The following is a 17,350-nucleotide window of genomic DNA, read 5'->3' as shown; positions in this document are numbered from 1 at the left end:
TGCGACTAGTCTGGCTCTGCATATTATGGAAAAGGCAGATGTCCTTGTGCGATAATAAACATGAAACACTTGATCGAACGAATTCAGTGAATGAGCAGTGTACAGGATGTCCCAACTAATTTTAGCCGAACTTCAAAAATATATGCAAGCACTCCAGCAGGGCACCGACCAAATGCATGTTGTTGGCTATTGTATGGAGAAAGGCAATTTCTTTTATTCTACTAATGCATAATTACTCAAGATTAATTAACCAACTTTGCAAGTATTATCTTCATGGAAAAACTTCCAATAAGAAAGTTGTAGTGTGTTCTAGGAAACATTAATTCAGCAGCTTCAATCTTCTTACCCGATGATTATTCTTTCTGTGCCCTAAAGAGAACGTGCGAAATATGGAAAAAGAAAGCACATGACATGCCTGCTTGCGCAGTCGCAACTGCTGTGCTCTCAAATGCGCTGCATGTGAACGAACAGTGCATCGAGCCTGGTGTGCTGCAGCTTAAAAAGTGACAGGCTAGCGACGGGAGATTTTTTGCACCAGTGATGCGCTTCCCTCACGGCATTTCATGATGCCGATAAGAGCATGTAGCCTATCTGTCTAGATGCGCGGTTCATTCGATGTGGTACGTTTAAAAGCACCGCAGGCACGCAAGCTGCCATATCAGATGCTTTTTTTTTTTTTATTTCGCAGTCTTTCTTTAGGATGCAGAAAAAATGATTCTGCAACAAGTGCAAAGTAAGCTGCTGAATTAGATGCTTAATAGAACGCTCTACAACTTTCTGATTGGAAGTTTTGGTCTAATGCTATTATTTTCGATGTTGGTTGCTTAATCTCTCACTAATTATGCAATTTAACAAAATACAAAAGATAGAGTGACTTTTTCCATACAAGTCCTAACAACATGTGCTTGGTCGCGTCTTCCTAGTGTACTTCGACAACTGTTTTAAATCTTTTCTAAAGTTAGCCGAGACATCCACTATATATATATTAATATACACTGCAATGTGGCGTCGCATTGTTAATGACAAATGCATCATGAAGTGTTTGTGTAAATGCATCAACAAGAGGAAACATTGGTTCTCCTTGATTACTGCCATTATGCCTCTTGCATTCCGAAAAGCTGCGGCAGTTTTTCTTTTGTGGACAAGGTGCATGCAGAAACACCTCAGTGCAGAACTCTTCTGCAATCTTTAATGCAATGAACCGTACAGAAGCAGCATCACTGCACTTGGGACACTGTGTTGAAACTGCTTGTACACATATTCAAAATAAACGTTCTGCAAGTCCTTCAGAGTCATTAGGGGAAAAAAAAAAGGAAAAACACACAAGCCTCAATGGAAAACAAACAACACCAAATGTCTGCAATAGCGTTGGGACCTTTTTGTGTGTATGAGGGGGAGGGGGGGGGGGGGCGGCTTGGTCACAGTGCAGCATGAGACAGTATATCATATGGCTCTTGGCTCTGAAACAAAGGCTTCTATCTTGTGCCCTGGAAGTCTCAAACTTAAGTGCAACACAAACGAGCCCCATCATCACAGTTTCGCTCAAGTACCAGCAGTGTACACACCACCACTCAAGTCATGGAACAAGCTTTCCACATGGCAGACAATGGTGTACAGATATAGAAAAGATGAGCAGGGAACACACAAGGGGGGAAAATAAGAGAGTAGGCAAACATGGGCTGTTTGATGCAGCGCTGCCAACCCTATTGTTCCCCTAAACTGAGGAACTTAAAATGCCTTTTTTTTTCGGTTAGTCAAACCTAGTGAACACACTGAAGCTCTTCAATTCTGAACAAGTACTCTGTTGGTTCAAAAGGAATTGAAAACTTTTTTATTTTTCTGCCAAAGAAAAAAAAATATTTGCTATTCCTGGCAAATAAGGATTGTGCCAGGCTTTCTGAACTGCCAATTCATGTTACAAATAAAACATGTTTTTCTTTCATTTTTACAAAAAATGTTATAGGAAAGCTCAAAGAAGCAAATACACTTTCACTTCGGTACACCTATATATATGGGTTCCAAATATGGCCTGCTAGTTTCAATGCTTGGCAAAAGAGAGTTTGCTTCCACTCGGATGTTTGGCCTCCCTATGGTAGGGTTTCTGTATTTGTGGGCCTTCCCTAATGTATGCTACGAAGTTAGTGGCTAATGGACGGACGATGTGCCCTCAGAATGAAGGGCTCCAAGCAAGCTATCACTCATATACAATAGGAAGAGCATGAACAGCAACAATAAAGCATCTCATTAATATATGCCTTTAACCTTCTGTAAAGTAATGTAGGGATCTTTCAGAAAATGGTTCCAACCAATACCGACAATTGACAACAAAAGGCAAGTTAGTGGGCCATGTAAATGCTATCTATAACGCTAATACTATGCAAAATCTAAGCAACCTTTTCTTGCTTCCAAATAGCCAATCCCTAAAGTAGAAAAAGGCTTAAAGCATGCCTAGGTATATTCATTGAAAATGTTCTTCTGAAATACAGTCCTAAGAATTGAGGGGGGTAAAAATTACAAGATGCTCAAGTGCAGAACCTTACACTATTGAGGCAATGTTCTCAGCAAAACACTGATCCTGCACAGATTGGTACACTCTACCAATTTGATTTGCACTGTTATCTCTGTTTTAGCGATGCGATTTGGGGAGAAAGCCTTCTCTGTGCCTATACTGCTTTGATTGTTATGCAATGACCTCAGTTTAATTAGAATCAAAATTTCATGACCATTAATAAATAATTTAGGCTCAACATGTGACAAAATAGTTTGAGAGCTTCTCAGCAGTGTACAGAAGTTGCTTCAGGTCTCTTTGTTGTTCTTCTTAATTGTTCTTAACTTAATCGTCTTTATGTTGTTAATTCAAACATTTTTGTTCAATTAAAAACATACTGTCTCAATGTAAATGAATAAGCACACTTTCCAAAAGAACCGTGGGCATATAGGAAGCTTTTGGATTGAAAGATGGGCAGGATTGACTTGACGGGTTGGCAGCGCTCATCTGACAGGCATCAAATGCGCAACATTATGGTAAGCAGCACTGGCCTCCACTGCCAGGGCATCATCAAGCACCGTTGCAAAGGTACTAGTGAAGTCCTGCTGCTAGCCAAGAGGTTTTCTTAACCACAGATAGGTCATGTGTCAGTCTGCATCAACAAAGTATATGCACTAAAAGCACATCTTGAAAACAAAACACTGTGGTGGCAAAAAGAGGGCACACGGGCAGAACATGACCCTTTAGGTGGTCTCCATGACCATGGATGCCAAAAGCTTGTAAGGAGGGAAAATTATGATAAACGCAACAACATAATGGCGCCATTACAAGCTCACTCCTTTTCTAGGTTACTTATCCATGTGAAGCTACACACTCCACATAAGGAACGCTCAAGAAGGATCCCTTGTCCACGAGCATTAATTGAACATCCCCTGAACAACACTAGATTCTGTGAGCATCCCCAACTACACTCACAATGGTAAGGAACTAACGAGAGTCAATGCAGCTTTCCTGGTACTACCAGACATTTCTGTCAGATAGAATATGACTGGCATGCTTGACATTCGAGCATTCTTGAGCATGAACACCACAGACACACAAAAAAGAAAAAAAATATATCTGCAGATTGCTTCGTCGTCAAAGGTAGGTATGAAGCATGAAATGCCTTCTCTCCAAGTCAAGCTTTGACAACACATATGTGGGCATCGCCACCATAGTTACACCTTAGCGATGTCCAGCTAGAACAGTCACAAACAATTGCACACAAGGCTGAGTGGGATTTGTCCGCTTGAATTCGTGACCTGCAAAATGGCGCAAGCATGCCCCCTTGCCGCCATTATTACTGCCAATGAACAGTAGTACTCTCGGTCCGCTGAACCATGCCTCTCACACAAAAGACCGAGCTGGGAATATTTCCTAACAAAAATTTTACACCCTTAGTGGGTGTACCCTCATACCATGACAATAACAATCGTTGTTCTCACGTGCACTTCCTTTCTTTAGTAATGTGTGCTTAGATGTGCATAGCCTTAGTAGCAACACAGCTGTTAACACACGGATGCAGACAGCATTAATGGCAGAAAATAAAACTGCACTGCATGCACTACGTGCACTGTAATATGATGACAGTTCTTATTAAGGGAGAGAAATACACTGCGCACAGTGTAGGCCGCAACATATAGAAGCAATTAATGACGTTGCAGGCTGCAATCTAACAGCAGGGTCGTCAGATGCTTGGCTATGGCAGCTGCACTGGCTACCGTCGGTGCCTCCAACATTGTTGTACTTTCCGTCTCCACGTCCTTTCGAACCAAAAACATCCAAATTCTGAACCAAAAATCCAATGCTGCCTTCTTAAAGTAGTTATGGAAAAATATGGTTCAGAGCAGCTCTGACCGCTTCCACTGACGGACAGGCGTACATCTGACTTTTTCTTTCCCGGCACTAAGTACAAGCCTGGATGGGATGTCATTGGGAAGCCTTTCATGCTTTGAAGACTGACACAGTATGGTGGAGGAGTTAATTTCTCTGTATAGCATGCATGTGGGATTCATACCTAGTGTGTACTGCATCACTACCACTACAGTTAGGGTTCATAGTTTTCAGTTAGACCAAAACGCACACAAAAAATTTCGAGATCTAAAAACTGTTTTAAACAACACACATCTGTGCACGTCTGTACACAACAATACAGTTTCTGTGGCACATTTACAAATTCAGACATTTTACCACTCACTAGAACAAAAAAAAACGGGTACTGTGAAATATGTGATGGCACATATTGCAACAATACCAATCTGGAAACATCAACAGCTGCAAAAAGATATAGTAAGCTTTGATGCTTTGGAGTGACTTACTAGTCACTGAAGAAAACAAAAACTGAAAACTGTTCTTTCAAATTAAAAAGAAGTATGCCAAAAATTCAAGAAACAAAATACTGAGAACTATGAACCCTCGCTATAAATTCTCTTTCCGCTACCTATGATTAATCAATTCTTCCATACAAGAATTAATTTGCATTATTAAGATCTGTGACATGCTCGAAAGAAACTGCCTCCCCCACAAAAAGTTTTCCCTGGCATCTGCCTTTTCCCGAACAATCAACTTCACTTGTTCTCCAAGGCAAGTTCAGCATATCTCTGACAACCATGATGCCCAAGAGAGTACCATTACTTTCACGTCAGTTATGACTGCTGAAACTTGTGAGCTAGCACGACAGAGATCCATTTTTACGCCAACAGGATGGAGTTTCAGTCATTGCCATCACAAGCTTTCCACTACTACGCCCATTCTGCTCACAGCATCAGCAGTTCAAGCTTCGAGTGATGCCAGACATACTAGCCACACTTGATGCGCCAAATGAGCATCCTACTGAAAACTCTCTGGGCAAATGGTTAATGATCACTGCATCTGCGGGCGCTATTGAGGAAACAAAAAATGGCACACCATCACTGCCTGTGCCGTGTGTCACTCTGACATCCCATACTAGGTGGCTTGCTTTTAAGTGCCTGCACACCGTTCCTTGCACCCTGTATACTCCACGGTGTGCACAGTATAATGTATACTGTGCACACTCTACAGACATGCACTCAACATGCAAGTACATGAGCTATACAGCTCCATATAATGCATGTACTTGGCACACAGAAGCCTTCTCACATACAAATTGCGCATTTGCTGGACAAAAAACAGCATGCTACTGACTGACTACTGCCAAAGGCAGATACGATTTCTAGACCATAAGAATGTAATTATGGAAAGCCACACAAACAAAACAGTAAGCAAAACAAAGAACAGGAAAACAAAAGAAATGTTCATGGGCATGCCTGAGGAAAATGGGCACTGCAAGCTATACGCATGCGAATGACATGGCAAGTCCAGCACACCCAGTTTTTGAAAACTCAACAGGGGACCACATGGTGGCCCTCCCGCAGTCACAAGGGAAAAGTGTCCTGGCTTCTTTCACAACAAGGTGGCCACTTCGCCCAGTGAAGCCTTGATGATCTCGCCAAAGGTGCTGTCGGTAGTCGCTGTCGACGAGGATCCCTCGCCCTCCTCAGTCGTCGAAGAGGCCGCCTGAGAGCCTTCCGCTGGGGACACCATCAGTCCGTCAGTGGCGCAGTCTCCACAACCCACAAACACAGGGTCCACCGGCACGACACCGCGTGATGCCAGTGCGGGGCTTCCCCTGGCCACTGCACAGCTGAGGTCCGTGTAGTCCCGGTGTGGAGAGCCGGGCCTGCCATCAGTCAGGTCAGTGGCATCGCCGCCGCTGCCATCCTCCTCCTCCGTGGAGTAGTCAGAATTCTCCGAGTAAGAACTGTCCTCTTCGTCTTCCTCTTCCGAGCTGTAATGGCACGCTGCAGCAGGAAGGGCCATGACACCAGGTGCTGCAGTCCCGTTCGCAGATGCAGCCACCGCTGCAGCTGCATTGTAGTAGATCAGCTGGTGGGGATTGACGCACTGGAAACCAGTCAGGTCGCCCGTCAGGTCGCCTGCCGCCCCCTGCTTTTCAATTTCGAGACGCATGAGCGTGCGCAGGAAGTGGGCACGCACTCGGACTGGATTGAACTCAGTACGGCCTGAAGTGTTGCCACAGCCCTCCTGGGTGCAGCCGCATGGGAACGAAAGCCGGTCCACCTGAACATACGAGAGCGCCACCGCAGTTGTCAGCCCAGATGTCACACACACCCTACACACACATCATCTCCAAGAGTACTACTGCCACGCCATGACAGGTACCACCTATCATGGACACAACACAGTCGTGAGCAACAAGTGTACGCAGCAGTGCTAGCTGCCAGCTTTGGCAGGCACTACAAAGTGCTAGTGCTCCTGACAGCTCCGCCTGTCAAAGTGCAACATTCAAGAGAAAAAAAGAAATTCCACAAATTGGAAAGCAACCTTCGCTGCCATGACACATTCATCATCACAACCCTATTTTATGTCCACTGCAGGGCCTCCCAAGGTCAGACCCTGCAAATTTCCTAATCCTTGACTGCATTTCCCTGGACAGTCTTCCCATGCTGTTACAATAGCAGGCCACACAATATACGCATCGCATGCCCTGCCACTTTCACCTCTTAATGTCAACTGCTGGTGTTTGCTCTTTAATCTACACCGCTGTCTTCATGTCTCTTGAAGGGGCCCTGAACCACTTTTTATCAAAGTGGAGAAAGGCATTTGAAGTTAAAATAGGCTATTTCAGAACCGTCAAGTATGAACCAACTAGCCTGCAAGAACATTCTACTATTTCATAAATACTTTGATGCAAAAAGTATTTCAATGCGCTTAGCAGAAGCGGAATTACTGGCAATCAAACATGGCCTCCGCTGTGCTCCCATTCCTTCTTCAATGCCTTGCACTGCGAAGGCTACGGCGGAGTGGGGCGTGGCCACAATGCAACGCCTTCGAAATGTCACCGTGGCGCGCAGTTTAAACTTCATTTTGGCTGTTAACGTAGATGCTACGACACGCTAAATGTACACCAAACGCGGTTGTCCTCAGCGAACAGTGCGCTTAGACAGTGGATTCGTGGCGGCACCCCACGGCGGCCGCGGTGTAGCCGACCAATACAGTAGAACCCCGCTGTTACATTCCCGGGTGCTGTGTTTTCCCGGCTGTTATGTCGTTTTCGGCCAGTCCCGGCATTGCTCCCATAGGACCCAATGCATTGGGAACCCCGCTGTTGCGTCACAACTATGGGACCGTTCCCGCATCATGCGTAGCAAACTGCCGCCCCGCACCGGCCCAAGCAGCCATGTTGACTTTTCATGTCGCTTGGCTTGGTGGCTTGACGATGGGATTGGCCGCCGAAAGTGCCGGAGGCAACACCCTATGACGTATTTTCGGTTTCCACCAGCAAAAGCATGGCCTTTGAGATCTGTATTTGCTATCTTAAAGATGGTGTCTATGACGCATTGGGGCCCTAAAATTGGTTTTGGCTAGGCTTGTGCAAATATTCAAGTGCTTCGAATATTCGAACGAATATTACAGTATTCGAATTCACTTCGACCCGAATTTAAAATGTTGGATATTTCGAAGTATTCTGGGTGACCAAATATCAAAACTGTGTGCAAGTACTATCAGGAGCTTCAGTTTCGTTAGGCAAGCTGCAGTGCCTTTGACATCAGGCCTACATCTTGACTACATGTGGAGCCAAGACAAGCTAAGCCACATTCAGAGCGTTGTTGTAGCCATTTTACGCACACACGTTTGTCAAGGCTCCCGTTTAATTGTTTGGTTCCCGGGTGGCACGCGTGCAGTGAGCAGGTGTTGGATCGCACTCCGTGCTTGAACTTCAGTGTTCATAAGTTACTTCGGTCAAGTCACATGGCCAATGCGTCCACGGGTGCCAACCCGATATGGAACTTTTTTGTAAAGGTCCCGCCTGGCCAAGAAGCTCAGTGTCTGAAGTGCCACTCCATTCTGAAGACGTCAACGGGAAGCCAACGGGAACTACGACGACTCTGGCAACGCATTTAAGAGGCACCCGGATGTCTTCGTTACATATGAAAAGGAACGTTGTGCGCGGAAAAGCGTGAAGTCTACTGCTAAGCCTGACGTGCAACAGCCTTCAGTTGCTGACCGGTTCAAGCCGAAGCAGAAACATACGACGCCAAAAGCACAGCAAATGACAAAGGCCATTGCCAGATTCATAGTGCGAGGGATGCATTCTTACAGTGCTGTTGAGGAGCCGGGCTTTGTGGTTGTTATGAACGCTGCTATGCCCGAGTACGTTGTGCCATCGTGGACAACATTTTCCCGAGCAATAATTCCGGAGCTCTACGCTTCGAAGAAGCAAAACTTGATACTAAACAGCCTTCAGGCTGTGATTTGCGGTGGGGTAGAGGCCATTTCAATAACAACAGACAGTTGGACATCGCGTGCTAATGAAAGCTAATTGTCGGTAACATGCCACATCATGGAAAGAAATGGCAGACGCTCACACAGGCGGAAACTTGGTGCCATTTCTAAAAAGCGTGATGGAGGAGTGGGCACTTACCGATCCAGGTACTGTGCCAGTGTACGTTGTTACAGATAATGGAAGAAATTTCACTGCAGCAATTACACAGTCGCCTTGAATAGGCATAAAATGTTTCGGGCACACGCTGCAGTTGTGCGTGAGTGATGTCAAGCGGGATGTACCTGGATTTTCCCATCTGTGCATGAAGACCAGGCTATCGTTGGCCACTATAAAGAAAGCTCAAAGGCTCGGGCGCGCCTTATGGAAGCATAAAGGGAAATGCAGCTGAATACCCTGGAAGTGGTGCAAGATGTTCCAACGCGTTGGAATAGCGAGCATCAGGTGATGACTAGGCTGCTCAAGCTTTGCAAACCGATCACCATGGGGCTTTCGGAGTGTGATGCGGTTGATAACCTCACTGCAGCTGAATGGAAGCTGATGACTGCCGCTGTGAAGGTACTGGATCCACTTGCTCAAGCCACAACATAGCTATCTGGGGACAAATATCCCACATTGTCCCAAGTCATTCCAATGCTGGAGTGCACTGGCATTGTACTTGCTCGGCACGCAGCTCAATCAGATGAGTCATTGGCAATTGCTTCCAGTCTGGCACGCAGCATCAAGGTAAGGTTTCCTGGTGTCAGGACATCTGAGGATACAGCCCTAGCGATGTTGCTAGATCCAAGATTTAAGGCTGCCTGCTACAGAAAGGGCAGAGAAGAAGTGGGCCTGCACTGTTCTCACCAAAGCAGCAGAGGGAACACTGCAAGTTGTATGCTGCGAAACATCAAGTGAGAGTGATACAGGTTTAGATAGCTCCCAAGATGCTTCTGTGAGGGGGGCCTTTGCAAGCTTTGCATCAGATGGTTCTATTAAGTCTGGTCCTTCCATCAAAGATGATGTTGAGACCTAGCTGAGAGCTCCCCTCCTTCCTCGCTGTGAGGACCCACTCGATTGGTGGAAGAGCAAAGGCAGCCACCTTCACCCGTCCCTTGTAAGGGTAGCCCGCAGGTACCTTTCACTGCCAGCAACCCAGCCAACAAGTGAAAGGTTTCGACAGCGGGTGCCATTGTAACCTGCAGAAGGGAGCACCTTCTTCACCAGCATGTGGAGCAACTAGTTTTTCTGCATGAGAATTTCTGACTTCCATTTTATTAACTGTAGAAGGGAACACCTTTTACTTGCATGTAGAGCTGTGCTATGTTTTTTTTTTTTTATTATTGAAACATGTTATCAAACGATCTTTTTTTTTTCTGTGTGTAATGTAGCCTTTTAACTAGTAGAAGGTGGCACCTTCACTAGTTAAAAAGCTGCTAGTCTATATGCCATTATTTTTTTTTTACTTGAAATATATTACCAAATGATTTTCTGTGATGTTTTATGCATGCGTGTGTCTTGTAGGTTGTTATCTGTATAGAAGGGAGCATCTTCTACAACTAGTCTTTATACATAAAAATTTTTTACAGGTTAAGATATGTTATCACAGGATTCTCTGTGATGCCTTTGTATGTTGCAACCTCAGAAATAAATAATTTTTGCACTGCTCAGTTTTGTTCTTCGGACACCTGACAACTATTCGAATTAGCTTCGATAGTATTCGACCCCAAGGACTAATCGCTTCGAATTTGCTTCGAACCAAAATATTACTATTCGCGCAAGCCTAGTTTTGGCACATAGCTGTTTAGTATAAAGTCCAAGGGCGATAACGCCGTCCCTGCGCGCCGTATGCTGTATCTGCGAGTGAAGGCGTGCAAGGGTCACCCGTCGATTGCGGCTCAATCTTGCACGCGCGAAGGAGAAAGGCGGGGCGGCAGCGCCCTTCTGTTGCCCGCGAGGCATGGGGGGAGAGGGGTTACTCCGGCGCCGTATCTTGAAAGCGAACTGCAACGTGGAAAAAGTGCGCATGCGGCCTTGCGGCGTTGTAGTCTGGCTACAGTGTACTAGAATACCGAAGTATTCTAGTACACTGTACTCTGGCATCAATTGCGTACTGCGCCGCCGTGCGTGGTCGCACACGCGAGCCGTATCTTGAAAGCGATCTGCACTGGGGGCAGAGTCTAGGCAGTGTAGGTGCGTCGGCGGCTCGCAGCTTTGTGCATGCTGTGTGTTCCCGGCGCTCAGTTTGCGTTGAAATGATAGACAGCACGAAGGTCACATCGCTCGCTGCTGCTGCGGCACTTCCTCACGCCAGCATTTAGATAGAGAGTGTCTGCGCCCATCGAGTGAGGTGTGTTCATGTTTGCCCGTGTGTGCTGACACCATGCTCGTTAATATAGTTAATAAGTGAATATTTACAAGTTTATACGGTCGAAAAAACTACTATCCTTACTTTGTATCGATGTCTACTAATTTGCTATCGTAATCGATGCTTCGGCTTTTGGGCGAAACTGCGACTTTTTTTTAAAATGTAAGAATTCAAATAAAATTGTTTGCAGTTCACCACTACTCTCAATTCTCAATTTTTCCCGTTTCTCGGCTCTTGCATTTCCCGGCTCTTACGGGCTTTTTTTTTTACAATCCCGTGAAAAATGTATCAGCGGGGTTCTACTGTAGCAGCCGCATATGCGAATGTGCTTTATTACAAAATAAAGCACAGAAAAGAGTGAGGATCATGGTTTCTGTTGTGAAGAGAGCGTTTGAGAGAAACGCAACTTTGCGCTCCGCTTGCGAGCTCCATGCACCTCGTACGACAGCAAAACTTGGCAGAGATGTTCACACAGACTATGTCATTTCACCAAGGGTAGTTAGGACCCCTGTAGCGCCCATCATTTCCCAATCCTTCGCTCACAGTGCAGCCCTCATCTCCTCAAGTTTCAGCCGTATGGGCTAGTACTACCACAATGCACTGATTACATACTTAAAATTTTCAAGAACATTTTATTTATTTATTAAAACACTCTGAATTCGACTCCAGTGTTAGACAGGAGTGGTGAATTAACAAATCATGTTCAAGATGGCAGTCTTGAAGGAAGTATTATGCAAATTGCTGCTGATTGAGACCGGGAGGTGGTCTTAAGAGTACTGACACAAAAATATTGTGCCCCACTTTTCTTGCTTTTTTGGATAGCTGCTGACTCCATAATAACAGTACAAAGCCTCAGTTCTTCAAGAGCATCACAAATAATTTTATGCGACCCGTTCAATATATTTGCCAAGTGCAGCAAGGCTTTGGACGTGAAAAAGGAGACTAGTCATGTGACCAAAAGCGGAGCTAGTGGTCACACAAACTCAACATTGTACCAGTCAGCGCGGTGCATTTGTTGAACACCATACAACGACCATGTTGCAAAAAGCCAGACTTATAAACGTTGTGGGAATCCTCGGGTCCCATAACCGCCGCACGGGCAGCGAACGTCGCGTCAAGCACATGCGTGCCAGGGAGAGTTGGGAGAGGGGAAACTTTCCTTCCGCGGGCGGCGCGCGGGAATCGCAAGCGCTATCAGAGCCACCGGGTGGGTCACGTGAGATCCCGCTGATATCGCCCGGGTCTCTTTGGTCTCCAACAAGCGGCGACGGCGCAAGTCTCCGCCGTCGCTCCCGTATTCCCGCATGTGGTTAGTCAACCGCGTTCTTGCCGCGGCAAACGCCGTGGCCCCCCCGTATTCCCCAGTTGGTAAGTCGGAAGCCCTTCTTTACCTAGTGAATTTTCTCTTCGAGGGAACCCTCAGCGATGTCAACTATAGCTAGCTGGCCTGCTCGAAGTGTTAGTTGCAGTCGTAATAAATGCTTTACGAGTGTACACGTGGCTGTCGTCTATTGTCTCCTCGAGCTTGTACCGGACCGCCGTTGATGCGCAGGCATGCGCCAACTGCGGAGCTCGGTGTGTCAAGGCAGAAGGCCGTTGGCATACCCCCATATCCCGACAACGTTGGAAAAAGAAATGTAACCGATTGCAATTACAACTCATTCAAAAACGTAATTCGTTACAGTGACCAATTGCTGCCCCACGAAAGTAACTGAGCAATTACTAAAATGTAATTGATTACTCTTACATTACTTTCTTCCCAACCTTTATTGACACTGCACGAATAGAGTAAATGGAACAAGTTGGCCTGGCTCTTTCAGTGCATCCTCTGCAGCCCTTCACATGTTTGTCTTCACTAACAATAGCTCTTCAAAATCTTAGTTGGTAATACGCCCTCGTTTCTTTGTGAAGACACCAGCAGCGACACTGAAAACTCGTTCGGTGTGTGCACTGGAGGGAAGGACGGTGTTGTAATGTACAGACACCTTGCGCGCAAGTATATCCTCTAGAAAGTGCAGCACTTCATTATTGCTGAGGCTAGGAGAAGGTGCTCCTGGCAGGGCCAATGGAAAGGTATCGTACAAAGCTGATTTTATGGCATCAATGTTGCAGTGCCATCACTATTGAACCAAAGCAGCGCCAGCTCAAATTGTTGGGTGAAGCATTGAGACGAGGATACTGAACACCTGGGTTTCCATGTCTGAACATGTGCATCCATCAGGCTGATTGATGCGTGGCATGACAGCAACTGTTCTACTGTAGTTCCCGCCAAGTTTAAGTGCTCAAAGGCCTCGTCAATTAAAGTAACACATGGTAACTGGTTACTAAAAGAAGTGATTGAAGTACAGTGAGTGTTACCCAGTAAAGAAAGTAATCGATCAATTACAACATTACCAAGAAATGCAACAGATGACAAGTAACTAATTTCATGTAGTTTGTTCCTGCCAGTTTGCTAAATCGGCCCTTCCAATCCTGTGCTTCTCTTGAAAACACAGGGGAACCTCCTGTCCGCTCTAGTCCTGTCGAGTGCTGAATGGAGTGGAGTGCATTTGGGAGCATGGCCACAGTGTGTGTATGCATGTCAGTGGTGCCTGGTACCACAAGACCACCACAACACGTTTCTACGACATGATGAGTCTCTTGCTTCACGTCCTAAACCGCACTGCACTTGGCGCGCATTTTGAACTGGTCACATTAAAAGGCAACCCAAGTAATTATTTGTTGCGCTCTCGGAGAATTGACGTTCCACATTGTATTTATTGGGTCAACAGCTATCCAAAAATGGCATAAAAATGGGACAAAACTTTCTGTCCGTAAACCTTTGAGATGACGTCTTCAGCGCAAACAAGCTGGTTTGGCACAATGGCACTTTTCAAGGGGGATGCTACCCAGAAGGACCAACGTTTGAACAAATGTGGTGATTTTGATTACCGTATTTATTCAAATCTAGGGCGATAGTTTTTTTCAAATAATCATATACGAAACTCTAGGGTCGGCTTAGATTCGAGGATTTTTAAAAAACGTGCCAGTTTTTAACTGAAACTGATAAATATGGTGCATAGTTAGTACCATCTAGAAAAGTCAGTATCGCAGCCGCTACTAGCCGCGCCAGTAGCCAACTGAAGTACACGAGGGACGTCCCCATTTTGACCTGCGTCGTATCGGTATGGTGTAGCATCGGCGCGCGGCGTGGCGTTATCGTAATGGCACCAAACAGGCGATGCCACTCTAGTGCCGCTTTTTAATGAATATCGTAGCTGTGCGAGCCGTAGAGGCATCGTCAAACGTTCAAGCCGGGCGGGACTTCGGCATCGATAAGAAAAACGTCCGCCATTGGAGGGGGTTACGGGAGATGCTTTTTGCGTGCGCCACAACGAGTATGGCAAACATTGATCGCGTGCTCCTTAAAAAAAGTGCAGGATCTCTAATGCACTTGATGGTACTGAAAATAGTGCACTGTTTGAAGATGGAAGATAGTGACGAGGCTAGCAGCGATGGTGACGTGGAATGAGCTCAGCATGTTCACATTTAATAAATGCTGTTTCATTTTGCGAATGCTGTCCTTGCTTTTTTGTTCGGCCTACATTCGAGGTAAGTTTTTTTTTTCTGGCTTCGAACTTTTGGGGGGTCTGCTTAGAATCGGAGTCGGTCTAGATAAACCTAGGTAAATACGGTAAATTTCCCGCAATGAATACACTTAATGCCATTCGAAATTTTATTGCTCTATTGGAAACGAAAAAAAAAAATATATATATATACACATAGTCATCACTCGAGGGCGGATTTTTAGGCACTAAATATGTGGGCTTTAGGTGCTTAAAACAGGCACTTAAATCTTTGATCTAGGCACTATAGGGGCTGAAATAGGCACTATAAATTGTTCGCAAACAATGACCTGTTCAATGTAATGAATCTGTGTAGCCCATTTTCATAGCAGAAAACTATAGTTCATTTGTGTGATTTGAAAGGCAGAAGCCGTAGTGTGCAAGCCATCATTAGAGTGTACTAGAATGGGGGAGTGGGCCTTGGCAAGCGCCGAGGGTGAAGCAAAAAAACTTTGAAATTGTGGCAGCGCTGCCATCGCCTTATTTTGAATCTCCGGCCAATAAACGTTGGCTCTGGCTATTTCAACAGTGCTCATTGGCTGAGGTGAGCTCACGGGCTAAGTGGCTGTCGTCTGCTCGACGCACCGTTGTTGTTGTGTCATTTGCATTCTTTCCGGCGCTCTTTTTCCATTTTATTTACAATGGATCTGTGGGGAATAATATCAGTGTTGACGCCACCGAGTATCCGCCTGTCAAAGCTCCATGCAGCTGCGGTAGGGTCTCCGACGCAACAAGCGTACGGCCGGCGCGCGGGGCCGCTCATTCGGGAGAAAGCAGCGGTGACGCCACCAACTTTTCAATAAAAAAAAAAGCCTCAGCAGGAAGCCTGCGTTGGACCCACTCCCCCAATCTAGTACACTCTACCATCGCTTTACAGGGCTTTGCTGAGCAGACAAGAGGCCACTTTTTTTCGTCAATCCACATACTGAAGACAACACGTTTAATACATTTGTTCTGACACTATGGGCTAATATAGTGAATATTTAATAGCCAAACTTCCCTACTTGCACTGTCGCATGAAACACGCAGGAAAAATCCAAAATACCATAGGAAAGTGACTGAACGATTAATGAGAGATTAATTAGAGAAGTCCATGCCTAATGGAATGAAGTCAACAAATGCTTTGGTAAGAAACCAAGCGTTGGATAGTGTACTTTTAGTTATAAATCTTTGTAAAAGAACACATGATTATTGTCACATAGTAGGTTTTGGGGTTCAAGATTGTGCCTCTTCTCATTCACAATAAGCTCGTTGGCTGAAAACTAGTGCGCAACATCGACAGAGGTGAATTTTTTTGTATTTTCGTATATTTGACAGGTTCATGCACTCTAAGATACTTGAGTGTTCACTTGTAACAACTTGAGACATTTCTTTATAAAAAAATACATGATGCTTGTCCGAGGCAGACTGCACCTTTGCATAGACTTTTTCGACAGCTGATGCCAGAATCATGCAACTCGTGAACTGTTAACAAGAACTCTTTTTAAGTGCTTTTTTGTATATTGCCGTCTTTATTCTTTGTAAGGTTTTTCTTCTTATCACACAATGAAGCTGAGAAGTATATATCTTTTTGTACAAACGCTTAGTTAAAAAGTTAGAGGGAGAGCTGTGTGCTAGACAGCGTTTATTGCAGACAAGCAGAGCTTTTTGCTGGTCTGTTACAGAGTTCAGATGAGCTCCCCATTGGCTGGCGTATTTGCACAACCACAAAAGGAGAGGAGCCGAAAACGGCGACCTACAGTCGACAGTACTTTTAGTGAACCTTCTGCCTAACACATGCGAAGCACAGTGTACAGTCAACAGCCCTTCCAAGCCATATTCTACAGTACAACTTTCGCAAAATACAGTAGAACCCCGCTGATACGTTTTTCACGGGACCGTAAAAAAAGAATACATAAGAGCCGGGAAACGCAAGAGCCGGGAAGCAGGAAAATTCGAGAAATGGGAGTAGTGTTGAACCGCACACAATATTATTTTAATTCTTACGTGTGAAAAAAAGTCGTAGTTTCGCCCGTCAGCCGAAGTATCGATTGCGATAGCAAATTAGTAGACAGCTATACAAAGTAAGATTAGTAGTTTTATTGTCCATATAAACTTGTAAACATTTGCTTATTAACTATATTAACAAGAATGGTGTCAGCGCCCACAGGCAAACATGAACACATCACGCGCTGTCAAACGCTGGCGTGAGGAATTTAAGCGCCGCTGCAGAAGCAAGCGAAGTGACCTACGTGCTGTTGTCTATTGCTTCAACGCAAACTGAGCGCCGAGAACACACAGTACACACAAAGCTACGAGCCGCCGACACACCTACACTGCATAGACTCTGCCCCCAACGTAGATCGCTTTCAAGATATGGCACACGGGACCGCGCGCCGCCGCGCAGTACACAGTTGATGCCAGAGCACAACGCTGCCCACTATCCCTCCCCCCTCGCTCCCTCGCCGGTGCCTCGAGCGCAACGGATGAAGGCGCGCTTCGTCCCTGCTTTTATTTCTTTCGCGCGCGAGATTTAGACGCAGTCATCGGCTCCCCTCGCATGCTTT

At 45.6% G+C, this 17,350-nt stretch overlaps 1 protein-coding gene across 2 annotated transcripts in view; it reads right to left on the bottom strand.

The window, feature by feature from the left end:
• Positions 1-1,153: 1,153 nt before the first annotated feature.
• Positions 1,154-17,350, bottom strand: part of LOC119437556 (cysteine/serine-rich nuclear protein 3-like) — a 134,673-nt gene continuing 118,476 nt past the window's right edge. For both annotated transcript variants that reach the window (XM_049660708.1, XM_037704563.2), the window contains one exon: positions 1,154-6,628. In XM_049660708.1, the coding sequence (XP_049516665.1) occupies positions 5,951-6,628 (678 nt within the window). In that variant the 3' untranslated portion in view covers positions 1,154-5,950. The remainder of the gene's footprint in view (positions 6,629-17,350) is intronic.

Source organism: Dermacentor silvarum, chromosome 1 (genome assembly GCF_013339745.2).
Source record: "Dermacentor silvarum isolate Dsil-2018 chromosome 1, BIME_Dsil_1.4, whole genome shotgun sequence".
Lineage (NCBI taxonomy): Eukaryota > Metazoa > Arthropoda > Arachnida > Ixodida > Ixodidae > Dermacentor > Dermacentor silvarum.
This window is presented reverse-complemented; position numbering and strand designations above follow the sequence as displayed.